Source organism: Clinocottus analis, unplaced genomic scaffold (genome assembly GCF_023055335.1).
Source record: "Clinocottus analis isolate CAN_PGR_092001 unplaced genomic scaffold, fCliAna1.0.p SCAF_9, whole genome shotgun sequence".
Taxonomy (NCBI): Eukaryota; Metazoa; Chordata; class Actinopteri; order Perciformes; family Cottidae; genus Clinocottus; species Clinocottus analis.
This window is the reverse complement of record NW_027176251.1, coordinates 13,515,483-13,530,261: the sequence shown is the minus strand read 5'-3', so window position 1 is coordinate 13,530,261 and position 14,779 is coordinate 13,515,483. Positions and strand designations below refer to the sequence as shown.

General features: G+C 44.9%; 1 protein-coding gene across 6 annotated transcripts in view; it reads right to left on the bottom strand.

The window, feature by feature from the left end:
* Positions 1-14,779, bottom strand: part of cspg5a (chondroitin sulfate proteoglycan 5a) — a 42,821-nt gene that overhangs the window by 17,721 nt on the left and 10,321 nt on the right. For all 6 annotated transcript variants that reach the window (XM_068569197.1, XM_068569193.1, XM_068569192.1 and 3 more), the window contains exon 2: positions 8,630-9,617. In XM_068569197.1, the coding sequence (XP_068425298.1) occupies positions 8,630-9,617 (988 nt within the window). The remainder of the gene's footprint in view (positions 1-8,629; positions 9,618-14,779) is intronic.

The window sequence follows — 14,779 nt, the reverse complement described above, 5'->3', positions numbered from 1 at the left end:
GGTGTTTTGTTTTAGGTTTTGTGTGCAGATTTGTTCCTGCAGATAGCCTTTACTGTGAGGACACCGGATGTTTATTCTTCTGCAGCTGAGAATAGTCAAAGAGCAGCGGTTGGTAAAACCAGTGCCAACACATTTTTGGTTCTGGTCATTTTCTCGGACACGACGAACAACACAGAATAACACCGGCCTTATCTATCAAGATGTGGAACAAAGTTTAAGAAGCTGACACGAGAGGAAACAGCTCTTGGCTGAATTTTCTAAGACGTTCTTTCGGATTGGATTTCCTTCTTTGGAAAAGTCTCACGTCTAGGGCAGCTGCACAAATCAAATTGGAAATGGCTCCTCTTTGGGGACAAAATAACTTCTACTGTCAAACCCCTTTTTCAACGTTGAAAGCACTGATCCGTCTCTGGCGGAGAGTGTCGCCCAAACCTCCCACTCCTCCCTCTATAAAACCTCCCTCCAACAGGCCTTCCCATTGTGTCCCACCGCAGAGGGTTTTTTTCTCCCCTCCCCTCCCCATCATTATCTCCATCGCCGCAGCTCACCGCAGCCGCACGTATCGCATTGTCGCAGCCCGGCAGGAATAGACCAGAATTAGCATGAGGGCAACACAAGCCACACGACAAAGAGCTCACAAATCCTCTCAATATTTACCTGATTAGACAGGGGAAAGAACGGGGGAGGCAGGCAGACAGAGAGGGATGAGGGGAGTCTTTAATTACATGTATAGAGGGTGACAGTGGTGCAGGTGGGGCTGTGGCCCTCTAATAAGACCCCCTGCTGGTATTGATGAAGAGAAATAGAGGGTGAGAGATCAGGGGGCTGGTGAAAAGGCTAATTTAAGACACACCGTCAGTCAGTTGAGGGCTACGAGCCACCGGAGAACAGGCCTGATGTGTTTATTTTTGGAAACTGAAAATATTGATTTCTGCTCCGACCCGAGCAGTCAATAACGCTGCTTGAAGTTAGACGACGTGACACTTTGCCAATCAATTTTTCAGCAGTTTTTCTGCAAAAGAAAAAGAAGCTTTGAATGTCATGCACACTAGCGGCTCAGCACCAAACAGCAGACAGCCGTGGTGACAGGCTGATCTCAAACAGCGCTTGTAGCTATACTTACAGAAATGATGCTGTAATGCATAATCAATCACAAAATCAATGTGTATATAAATAACAAAAAAGTAGTAGTAGTAGTTTTGCTGCCTGAGCCGAAATCATTTTTTTCATAATCTTTTCCTAAACCTACCTGAGTAGTTTTGACGGAAGTTTATTTTGAAATTGAGCATCTAAAGAGCCACATATTTACCTCAGGAGGTGGTGGAGACCAAAAATACAACTAATGGATGGAGATTAACAGCTGGATGTTTAAATAAGCAACTGCTTACTCACAAGTTTGCCTTATCAACTTAGAAGTAATGTTATTTTAATCTGTAATTTACCGATCGGGGCTTGCCAAGACAAGACTTCCAGCTGCAGAGATGACTGACCTCACGTCTCCCAAAATGTCAGAGCAGATTTTCAGGAAGGCTTTACTTTGGTAAATTGTCCATATTTTCAAAATGGCTAAACAGTTACTGTCTCAACTGAAAACATATCCAACTTAATTTACTGCTATAATAATAACAGATGTAGAGTGAAAACACCCTTTCATCAGGTTTGAGATATATATCCCTTATGACAAAATATGGCCGAAGACCGAACAGAGGAGATAAATGTATTCCAACAAGGTCTTTGAAAGGTTGGAGGGAGAACGAGCAAACCTAAAAGAGCGGGATGTGGACTGACAGGAGAGGGCACGGCAGAGTGTTTACTGAATATTTTTGAAGCACAAATCCGGTATTTGCATTAAAACAACACTATATTTAAACATTTCTTCCTCGAAGCAGTGCATATTTTTCTCATGCATCAACTGCAGAGGGTGGAAGCAAAGAAGTGAATCGAAATCTGCAGCACGCGGAAAGAGAGAAAAGGCCGTCGGAGGACAAGTGAAGGAACAACTGGCTGCCTCTGAGAACCACATCGCTCGCACGAGTCTGGAGGATAAAACATCTGCTACTGATACTGGCGCTGAAACAAAACCTCACCGAGTTCCTCTGATCAATTAAAAGCAAACCTTCTCGTTACGCTGGGGGCTCTGGGAAGGGAAGGACGGCCACTGGTCAGGCGAAGGGCAGGATTAAAAACTGGATTAGAATTTTGAAACGCTGACAGAAAAAGAGTGAGAGGGCAGACTGTGTAACACACGGGTGAAATCTCATTGGATGAGATGACTCAACGCAAAACTTAACGAAGGAAGACGGGGGGATGTTTATAGTATGGTTTCAAGAAGAAAAAGATGCCTGAATAGAGACATCGCTGGATGATTTCACCCTCCACGTGAACAGTTAGCTTAATCTAGTGGGACACGCCATGATTTGTATTCGCTGTATTTAATTTCAAATGTGACAAAAGAGGCGATCTCCACGTCAGGAAAGTGGACGAAACGTTTACTTTTCCCTCAATCGTTTAAGTTCATTGGGCTTCTGAGACTATTCAAATGAAACAATACGAGGGGGGAACATCACTCTTTTGTTGGACTGCTCACAACTCATAAACATATGCAGCCAATTAAAAAAGTTAGTGAGAAAGTGTTGCTTCACTTTAAAGGGTTACAAGCTGAAGTGTGTTACCAAGAAGTTCCTGCTGAGCAGCCAAATGGTTTCAGAGCAACATCGGTTTCAGGCCTCTTGTATCGGATTTTACAGTAATGAGAACATACTCGTGGTATTATTTTTTTATTTGACGTTTTATGCATATTACTTCCGAGGCTCGATTCAGTCAGACAGAGACGTCAAATCCTTGAATTTAAAAAAACACGACACTGCAAGTGGTGCTCTCCAGTTGCTCATTATAAGAATCGGATGAATTCATAACGTGATAATAATGTTTAAATTTTGTGGTGCTTTTTCTAGGATTTGGGCCAAACGACAAGACAAGAAGAGAACTGCTCTTGTTTGAGCGTGACACTGTGGTTTCTCGGGTCCAATAAAAGCCTCCGTTGCAACATCCAAAACCATTATTCTCATATATCTGGTGAGCAAAATATTCACATCTAATTCAGTACATTTATGTTTGCTTGTCACACTCAATCTCCTGCAGAGCTCTCGGTCTCTGCGTGAGCCTCTGAAGCTCTCGTATGTGAGGAGATGCTGGTTCAACACTGCAAATGACTGCAAACAGCGTGAATCTCTGGGCACAACTGTGACCAGGGGTCTATTAAAATAAACCCTTGCGTCCCCGGAGAGAACTAACAACACCATAAACGGCAAACTCCAATTACTGGTTATGCAGATGTGGCCCTGATCTTCACGGTGACCACTACCATCCGCCAGGAATCGAGAATATAAGATAACAAAGATGCTCCCTTTGCCCTCAGAACGACAGACAAAGAGAGGGAGGAGGCACTAAATAATTTTAATAATAAAGTCAAAGTGTGTGCATCCAAACAGATTTGGTGATTGGATTCAGGTTTGGTGGACAAAGCTAATATTTTTGGGGTCAATGACAGCATGAAATGAGTTAATTTGCTTGTGTTCTGGTTTGTGTTGCAGGTCTTCCCCTAAAAACATCTACAATGACTTCCACACAAACAATATTGTGATTAAGTAACTGTGAAATCCAAATGGCAGGTGATTCTAACGTAATCGTGAATGGTTATGTGATAACGGCTGCTGCTTTGAGCGCTCCACTCCTTTTGTATATTTATATATCTGGGGCAGATGATTTCCTCTTTACAGCTCTTTCAAAATAAGAGCGTTAAACCACTTAGAGGAATTTGACTCAGACAAAGAGTGAGCTGGTTCAACACAGTGTTTAAGCCCCGCCCACAAAAGATCCATAAAAAAAAGATGATTCTCTTTGCTTAAGCGTGTGTGTGTGTGTGTGTGTGTGTGTGTGTGTGTGTGTGTGTGTGTGTGTGTGTGTGCATAAACATGTGCATGCGTGCAGGGAACTCAATGTTCAAAACCAGAGTTACTCTAAGCAAGATAACCACTGCCAAAAACAAATGTGTGTGAGTGTGTGTGCGTGTCAGACCGCACTCCCTTTGGCAAAAACAGTCTGTGTGTGTGTGTGTGTGTGTGTGTGTGTGTTTGTGTGTGTGTGTCTTTTTTCCTGAGTCGTATATCTGTGTGTTTGACCTCTGGGCCGATTCCATGACCTCTTTGACTCTTGATCTCTAATACACACATAATCCTGTGTGTATGTGTGTGTGTTTTGTATGTACGTTTGTACATGAGTGTGTTTCCATGATGTGGTCATGAAACCTAAAATGGATACCAACTGCAGTTGGTTTAGAGCATCTCTTAATTACATCAAGCTGCAGGACACACACACACACACACACACACGCACACACACACACACACACACACACACACGCACACCAGTAAACTGGACCTGGCTCTCCCGGGCCGTTTCCATACTGGCAAGCGTCTTAAGGTTCTGACTCATTCTCTCACTCAGTTTCTCCTCCACCTCGAACTCTTTTCTCTTTCTCTTCTATTTCCTGGCGATAGCTACTTGCTCTCTTTTCCTCTCCTTTTATTTTACTCCCTTTCTTTATCTCTCAATATCTGACTTCTTCTGCCACAGACACCCTCGTCTCTGCTCCTCTCTTTTCAGACGCTCGCGTTCTCGTCCGTTTTCTCTGAATATGGGGCCGCAGCTCCAGAGGAGGAGGCGATTTACGACGCTAACGCTGTCAGATCCCATCAGTCAGAGGGACAGGGAGCCAGGCACGGAGATGCCGCGCGTAGCTTCAGAAAACAAATACGTCACTGGGATCCGACATTTTTTAACCTCACATTTTCAGCTTTAAAAAGTGGCGAAGGGGGGTAAATGCCAACACGCATTTGGGTTGCATGGTAGCTCTCGCTTCCCCCCATGCAGTGGCATATTTACGCCTGCAAGATAAGAGAAACGACAGGCCTGGTCTGAGGTCAGTAAGCAGCGCTCCAAAGGTCATGTGTTTTACTGCAGAGGGCCCAAAAGGTCCCGACATTCATCCCGCTGTAATTGAATTGGCCTGATGTATGAAGCTGCTCCAGTTCAGCTGCACGCATGCACACACACACACACACACACACACACACACACACATGTGAACTCACAGTTTCACGCCTAAACACACACACACACACACACACACACACACACACACACACACACACACAGGAACATGTTGGTGCCCATCTGTGCCAGCGCTCCATTGACCCATATTGCAATTTTTGCCCAGCAGTAAAACGCCTTTTCAGTCTCTCTTCAGCCTCATGATTCACTCTCAGGAGCTTCATCACTGCTACAATCTGCTGACTGAGGCCAGATATCTGCCCTAAATATCTGGATCATGTTGTCCGCTTAGCAAGATTTTTTTTTTTATGACCCCTCCCCCCTCAACATTACTGGACATTGCTCTATTTCCCTCTCAGTCAATAAACACCCTGTAATCTATATGCAAATGATGCATTATATAATTCAATATGCGCTGATTTGCATTTATTTTCGGAGCGGAAAGCTGAACATTGGTTGATGCTGGCTCAAAATACTTATTTTCATGTTGATGACATTTCAGAGGCAAAGATTTTTACAGAGTGAATTTTGGATATCTCTTTGTGTCACTCTTAATACTGTCAGAAACCATACAAAATACATTTTCTCTGTTTTAGTGATAAAATGTAGAAATCAGGCTACAGATTATATAGGACCAAACACGTTAAAAGATATGTTTTGAAAAATTACTCGTGAATCCGGTTTAGGAATTAAATAATAGATTTCCACATGACCCTTCTCCAGTTGATTACTTACATTCAGACAAAAGCTTTTGTTTCAATCGGCAAACGCGGCATTAAGCAAAGGTGAATATAGCTTAAATAGACAAAGTAGTAACATAAACATCTAATTGTTTATTTGAGATGTTTTCACGCGGACGTCGTTTCATGGGATCGGGGTCGTGGTCGCCGCAGTGGGCGGTTGAGTCGTGATGCTGCATGTCTGCACCATGTGACCTTAAAGCTGCAGGAGGTGACAGGATCATATATATCTGGCACTGTTTACGCTGAACAAATAAATCTCGGCTGTCTAGATGTTTTTTTCAGAGACTTACAGCGTCTCATACTGTGATGTGTTTGGTACTTCCGTGTGCGTGTGTGTGTGTGTGTGTGTGTGTGTGTGTGTGTGTGTGTGTTTCTAGCAGTTGGATGATGTTTCCTCCATCGTCCCCAGTCAGGAGGCCGATGGCCACCCCCCATACATTTGCATGCGCAGCTGTTCTCTAATTGGAAGTCTCCGCTCACTGATTGGTGGGTTCATCCACTTCATGATTACGGGGATATGTATGTAAAAATCTTTACCATTTTGGAAATGCGAAACCTGTGTTTATGTAATGGAAACGTGGACGAGAATGATTCTACATCGTTAGATTTCATCCGTTTGTAGTAATCACCGTGTTCCTAGTGTTATTTTAAATTATAAAACTGCTGTTAAACCAGGCTTTCTTTTTCACTCTTAACCATGCCATTTATTTAATGGATCTTTATGCATCTTGTCGAAGGTTTTCTTCCTGTTTGGATGTTCACCATCAGTACAAAATGGCAGCTGTAAAAAGAAGTCTTTTTGTTGTCGTCGTTCTTGCCAAAAATGCGGAAAAGAAAACGTGAAATGTGAACGGCTGCAAAGTCATCTAAGGTGGAATGAAGCGTGTTTGGCATCGTCGATGAATAAGTGTTGACTTTTGAAGGAACAAAGAGCTCGAGAGTTCATAGTTACTTAGACGTGTTGTATCATCCACTTTAATTTAACCTCCTCTGTCTGAGTAATTTAAATTACATTTTCCATTTTGATTTATTTGTGTCGCCCAATGTCCCAAATTACAATCTGTACAGCCTAAAACATTAATCAATTTTAATCTAAAGGCAAGAGGGGAGTGACTCTGCATGACTGCAGCTTCTAAAACGCAGGTTTGATATTGATCCCTTCGCATTCCCTTGAATAAATATTATTATAAACCGCATCAGTTCCGCGATAATACGGTATCATAAATCATAAAACCTATCAGACAAGCCCCCCCATCTGCAGCAGCTCTAATCCTGAATCCGGCGTGCTGATGTGATTTTTTCTGTTCAGAGTGTAGCTGTTCTCATCACAGATCTGGACGTTTTGATCCGCAGATGCATCGTGATTGTTGACTTTCAGATGCAGCGCCAGAGGACTCGAATTGAGCTTGAACTACTCCGCGGCTTACGGCATATTTTCATAAATGATTCTCTTAATCCGTTTGACTCTTGACCTCCACCTAGATTCAGCTCTGCGGCGACCCCATTGGATCGAGTATTGAGGAACGTCACCGCTGCAGCCGGCGTTTGTTATAACGCCCGGAAGTCGGTTCATATGGTGACGAGTGCTCCGCTTGTGTGTTAGTTTATGCTCTCATGTGAGTTTGTGTACAGTTTGCACAGCAAAGGAAAACCAAATCTAACAAAGCGCGACCGAATCTCAGCATCCAGCCTGGCAGAAGAACATTTCCTCATAAAACTCTCTTGTTAAAAAAAGAGAGCAATAACACGCGGGTTTCTTTTCTGCGCTTGAGCTTTTCCACATGTTCCTGAGCAGCAGAGCAGAACACGAGAATAACTCGATGAATCTCGAGCCTCTCGTACATCAGATGACACATTTTACAACATTTTACTTTGCATAATGGTGTCTGACTGCTCTTTGGAACCCGTTGAGGACGCTGCAGAATATAATTACCATTGATTATACATGCAGATGAACAACCCTGATGAAGCCCAGCGCAGCTGCAATGCTTTCGCTTTAAAAAGTTTTGTGAAATGTAGCAAAAAGTTTTTCTTTTGCCTTTTTCTCGAATTAATCTTTGCTCGTTTTTTACGCCTTTCGTTTAGAGTCTGAAGGCCAATTCACTCTGTGTCTTAGCTATATTGTTATCAAGGATATATTAGGTAACTCATAATTTGGTATCAAAGCTGTACTATACATTTTCTAGGACACAATAATTGTTTACTTAATGTGGCAACCGAACCACGTGGTTTTGTTGCCTCAACCCAACATTCAATTTGTTGCCTTAACCTAACTGTGTGTAGTTATTTTAAACCCAACCAGGATGTTTTTTCTAAACCTAACTAGAGTATTTTTGTTGCCTAAACCTAACTTTTGTTTTTAACTTGATGTCTTTTCCGGAAAAAAAAAAAAAGGTTGTTCCAAGCAAAATCATTCCTGTCCCTGCATTGTAAAAACTGCTGCTACACTGTGTTGGGAAGAGGATCTATGGAGGAGACTGTCAGTTGTATTAGTGCAAAAAAACAATTTCCAATAAATTTTGTCACACAGGGGTGTGGCAGAGGAAGCTTTGATCCTACAGTTCCCATCAGGCTTTGGGATTTGGGATTCTCATGCAAACAAGTAACGTAGTGTTGCCTTGGAGTTTACTGTGAGCTAAAGGTATTGCTTTTTTTTTACCCATATATCTTTAATTTTATGTTTTGGTGGATCGGCCCAAGCTGAATTAATATCAATATCGTAACCATTCATGCAAACAGCATGGTGACTATATCATGATGATGTAATGTCATACCTGCAGAAGACTCCCATGCCCTCCATCAGGTAGCACTGCCCCCCGTTGAAGCAGTAGTTGGGCAGCATGTCGCAAGGCGAGCGGCAACTTCCGTTCACCACCTGGAACCCCACGCGGCATCCGCCCAGCCCGTCGGAGCCGTCCACCGGTGAGCCCGCCGGAGGAGCAGCCACGGGGATGTTTGGAGCTCCGCCGCCGGGAGGCGCCGCCCCGGGGACGAGGGAGCCGGACCCCGGGGCCCGGGGCTTGGGTCGAGACCCAGCGGAGAGGCGGAGGTCATCGTCGCTCTCGAAGGCGTCGGTCGTGGTGCTGTAGGTGTACTCGTCGGCGGTGGGGGACACGCCATCCTCGTAAGGGGTGAGGTAGTCGTAGTTGTCCGGCATCGCCCAGGAGGTCGGGTCACCTCCTTGCAGCTCGTGGGCCAGTGATGAGGGAGAGGGCGGGGCCAGGTCGAGGCCACGCCCACGAGAGGAGGGGTCGTAGAAGTCCACATGGAGGACGTCGGGGTTAGCGGGGTTGGTGGGCGCTGTGGGCTGAGCGGTGGTGGTGGTGAAGAGGCGGTCCATGTCAAAGACGGCTGTGTCCTTGGCGTGGATCCAAGGTGGGTCGGTGTGTGGCAGACGCTCCTCCTCTTCCTCCCCCTCCTCCTCCACCTCCTTGCTCTCAATGACGTCCGGTCCGCGTGGGTTGCTGGGCAGCAGGTGCTCCGTCTCAGCCGAGTCAGGGCTTAGCTGGGGCGGGGCTGCCACGCCCACTTCCTCCAACGCGGGAACCATCGTCTCGCCAAACATGCCGCTGCTCTGCTCGTCCTCCTCGCCAGCACGGGGGATCCGGCCCGCCCTCGGTGGGGCCGCAGTGGCGGGACTGGCCGAGCCGCTCATCCCGGCAATGACCTCGTTGACCTTGACAGGCCCCTCCTCCTCGCCAAGCAGGGAGGTAGCATTGGCCACACGGTCCGGCTCAGTGGCATTGGTCCCGACAACATTTCCTACAAACACAGAGAAAATAAAGTTTCTTAATGCAAATATAGCAAAACAATAAATGTCTTTTAAAGGTTTCAAAGGAAACAGATAAATGTAATTGACGTCACATCTTAAAATCAAAATCCATCCCACATCGTGAAATATAAATCTATCTCTATTTGGGAGAAATCTGTCTGCAGCTGCATGAGAGCCACTTTGACCCAAAACACAAATATTTTCCCCTCTCATAAACACCGCGGTGAGAGAACTTTAATGAGGTGAAAATGGTTTCACTCGGAAAAACAGACCACAGTTTGTATCGATCAGCTCGGGGAAATAGTTCTCACTCTCAAATGGGCTGCAGTTGCTGGAGAGCAAGGCTCATTAGAGAGACAGTTAGAAAGCAGCTCATTTGATTTAAAGCACCAACACGGTCAAACACTCACTGAGAGATTAAGTCAGTAAAATAGATGTAAAAAAATACCCTTTAAAATGTATAAAATATCCATGAAATGAACAAAAACCTAAGAAAAACATGAGTCGTGTGCATTTTCCTGAACTACTGGCTGTTGTATGCCCTTAATGGGGCAACGTGGTTGATTTATATACATAGTTTGGGTACTTTGGAGGTGAAAACAGTGTTATTTTGCAAAAGTCAATTTGAGTAATCTAAATTCGGAGTCCCTTTTACACAATTCACAGACAAATCGGTGGATTATATTGTTACCTCATGAAACTTTGTTATTTTTAATTTTAAAGGGATGATTCTCATGCAAATGTTTGATTTCATTTGTCTTTTCTCAATGATTTCGAGGCAGATGTATTGATATTCTCGTGTAAGTCACACTGAATCTAAAAGCATGTGTGTGACAAATACAACTGCTCTACAGCTTTAGTTGCAGAAACAAATGTGCATCCAGCAGTAGAGAAAACATTGAATGCTGATCCTGCACAAACCATGACATCAGAAGATGCAGCAACCATTTAGATGAAGAATTCAGCCATCGAGCGGTTGAAATTAAAATGGCTGGAGATCGAGTAGTGAAAACAGCGACCGTCCTTTTCTGTGAGGCTCGCTGTCAGTAAAGACATTTCAATTAACCCCGGATGTAAAAAAGATCGTTACGTTTATTCAATTATATCCAATACAAATTCATCCCCCCCAAAATTGTAATATTGTCTGGGAATAACTGAAAAATGCACAGAGCTGTTGGATACAACATATTTTGTATCTGATCTATAAACACAAACATTTACACCAAGTGGTTCGGTTCTCTTTGCAAAGACATTTTCCAACCTCTCGCTTCAAGACACCAGTGGTCCACTGCCACGCGATGACATCACGCGTCTCTCTGCATTACGTGACGGACAAAGTGGGCTCAAGGAGTCTGGCACTGAACCCGACCGGGGCAAACAAATTAAAACAAGACGTGATTGGCCGTTTACTTATCCTCCGGTCGATTACTTCATCCGGGGACGGCTCGTTGAGTCATGCAAAGAGCCGCTCCTCCTCTGGATTAAAGGAATAATACACTAATGTACGCCGAGGAGCTGGGATTACGGATTATGGGGTCGGAGAGGGAGGGGGGGATTTGGGAGACTTTGGGGGTGCCCTGTGGGGGAGGGATTGATGATCTCAAGACTCTGCTCGACGATGGTAAGAGAGCTTTAAATATGTGAAGATGGAGACGAGACTGTTCATCATGAATCTGATTTTCTGAGCCTTAACGTTGGAACGCTTTGTCAGCATTGTGAAACACGGCCGCGGATAACGCTGTGACAAGAGGTTAACAATGTTCCAAGACCTCGTGGTTAGGGTCAGAAAAAAGCATGGCCTAGTTTGAAATAGGAACGACCGTTACGTCACTTAAGCTACCGGCGTAGCGCCATGTTCAAGTGCGCGTTGTGCGTCGGTATGAAGACGGCGAGGAGTCTCTGGTTCTGACGCCCTGGGAGTGAGACCAGGCCGTACATCGGCAACCTGAAAGTGGTTCAACGTCAGGCCTCTACTACTGCATTTCCCAGGATGCATTTAGTAAAAAATACGCATTTATTTGGGGAGCAATCTCATCAACTTGTCTTGTAATAGCGAAATGATACAAAACAAATATTAAATGTTGAGTCGGTGGCCTCATGGACGTCATCTACGCTCTTTTTACAAATAGCATTTCAGACATGCACTCATGTTTTCGTGGTTGGGGGTTCCTTCTCCACCGCGATCACCCACGGTGAATAATTGCGTGTCGTCGTGTTTGTATCAGTAAGGAGCTTTGGTCGACAGCCTCCACCAAATCACCAAATGGCATATGTGAGGATATCTGTGAGGATCTTTGCTGACCGAAGATAAGCTCTGATCCCGACCCTCTGGGATTTTAATCTGTCCATCTCTAAATGTCAGCGAGGCTCCATTTACACAACCGGTAGTTCATCATGTATTATATGACCTCAACCAAAGTGTTGTGACTTTCTAGACTTTCTGAGTTGGAAGCAAACACGGTACACGCCCTCGGATAGTAACGAGCCAACGAGCTCGTAACTTCATCACTTATTAAACTGCGGCCGGACAAGCAGGAAACCATGCAGCACTGAGCGACTTTTTTTTCCCCAATCTCTTTTACCTCGACAGTAAAGATGGTCCACAGATCACAAACCTTTAATCCTTTAAGTCAAATCATCGCTATTTGTTAAGACCAATGTATCCACTGTCTTTAATGGGCTAATGTATGTTTATGGATGATTTGTAATGTTTGTGTGTGTTTTTGACAGAAATAAGAGTGGAGTAAAAGACGAGGATTTCTGTGGTTGTTGAAAATTGGTCGAAAAGAACGAACCCTCCATCTTTGATCCTCACATGATTGCCTGATGTTTACCACAACAAAACGAACCCCAGGAACTCCAGATTGAGCATCAGCAGGAGCAGCTGCCGCCTGTGCAAAGCTCAAACTACTGAAATAAACAGATAAAGACCTCGTCTGCACAGGAGATCTTGGCTCAGCTTCTATTTTTCCAATTTAAAGAAATTAGTTCTGCGCCGTTGTGCGATAACTCATTGTATGTAATAAAACATTTCTGCTGCTGCGGTCTCAGCATCTGATGTCAAAGTGCCCTTGAGCAAGACTTGCTTTTTTCTGCCAGTGGCTGCTCCTCCTGCCAGTGAAGTCGCTCTTCTACTTTGAGACAATGTGCGAATACAAAGCAGGAGAGTGCCGATGAACACTGATCAATGGCTAGTCCTTATGAATGCATGCATGTTATGGTTTCATAAAATATAGAAGAGAAACGTCATCATTATCCGCGAGGCGCCTGACAGGTGCAAGGCCTCAGTGCAGCAGCAGCGAGCTGCATCTTTGAAGCCGGGGTCGTTCTGGGGCTAATCCTTCCGGCAGTCCCACAACCCACTGCTGTTTAACACATCAGCTGAGCGGCCCGGGATAATATGCCAAAACCACACACACACACACACACACACACACACACACATAAGTAACAGGCTTTACTATAACCACACATAAGCATTTTACACACCGAGTGCTTGATGCTCACTAGGAAATTAGGATTTCAGACCTCTCTCTTCAGCAAAACGCCTTGCTGGCTTCGTCTCTCGCTTGTGTTTTCACATCAACACACACCTGACAGCAATACACTCACTAGGTGACAGTGTGTCTGTGTGAGTGCTGAGTTTTCCGCGGATGCCCCGGGGAAACCGGTCAGCCTTCAACACAACTACCTCTTCCTCATCTTCCTCCTGCTACAACAAGCCTGATGAACACAAACTGCGCGGACTGGGAAACAGACCGTAATGGCTGCCGCTCAACCGGAGGGAATGACAAGTGGCGATGAGGACGGATGGTAACGAGGCAACGGGGAGACGAGCCTCGTCGTGACAGAGAAGAAGAAACAGAGAGAGGAAGCCAGACGGGAAGAACTGATGGGAGGATGGGACAAAGTGAATGATGGAGGAGAGACGGCGATGTGTCCGAAATGAAATCATTCAAGAGAAAACTGTATCGCTGTCGTGCAAATTAAGGCGATCCAGATCCACGTCGGGTTGCTCGACAAATCCATAAATAATGTCGACAAGCAATTTTGTGAGGAACTCGCATTCACTTTCAGCAAAACAAGTGACTCTGAGCTCCCTGTGGTAAGCAGCGATGCAGTGTTTGTTACGTCTCAGACTTTTACTGTGAAAGGTAACAGCTGAAGGAGTAAAACAGGGATGTGCTGCCGTTGTGAATGTAAAAGGTATTAATTGTGTTTTTTTCTCAGTCAATAAATACAAAGAACGTTGTGTCCGGGTTGGGGTTAGGCCCACACGGGACAATTTCTGCTTGTTACATGCATGCTGTCTTTTCAAAAAACATTGGATATCTTAAAATTACAATGCATTATCATTTTTTTTTCCAAACTAGAGCGCATTAGTTTTCCGCAGGTGAGGCTACGAATGTAGGCTGTCCACTTTCACAGGGACTCAAATCTCCCGCTGCTTGAGTCGGGTTATATTACAGAACGATGCTACTGGTACCGAACAAGATCAGTCAGTCTGCCGGCGTCCTCACTGTGCGGCTCTGGACGGAGCTCCAATTGAGCCGAGTAGTCGCCCTTTTCACGGCCTCGTTTGGATTAAGGAAGAAGAAACGTTCTGACGGACAGCTGGTCCAGGAGCAGCGTGGCGGCTCGAGAAAGACGATTGTGCATCACAACGGTAAGCGACGCCCAGATCTGATGCACCAAAGTTATTGCACAGAATTAGTGTTTTGATTGGCTTCATGAAAATGATTAAAAGTGACACAAAGTTGCCATTTTTCATTACCGACCGAGTTGAAAAAAGTCTCGATACCTCAAAGAGTCGACTCGTGTTGAGACGAACCGTGCAGTGGAAACATGGCACGAGCTCAACTTTGTGGTTGCTTCTTTTTTTTAAACAAAACTACAATCTGGGACTCGATGAAATAGTAAAAGAGATTGTTTTTAAGGGCACGTAAAGTGCAGGCTGCGGAAAACCCACAAAGACCAGAGTCTTCCCCCCGGTTAGAGCCGGAGACCTGGCAGACGAGACGTCAGCTGGCGGGGTCGGGGGCCGGTCGAGCTCGTATGAGACAAAACTGATGGAATAAAGGAGTCCTTGTTTGGGTGCACTTCACATGAGATAATCAAACAGTATTACATAAGATGATTCCTCAAACTGCAT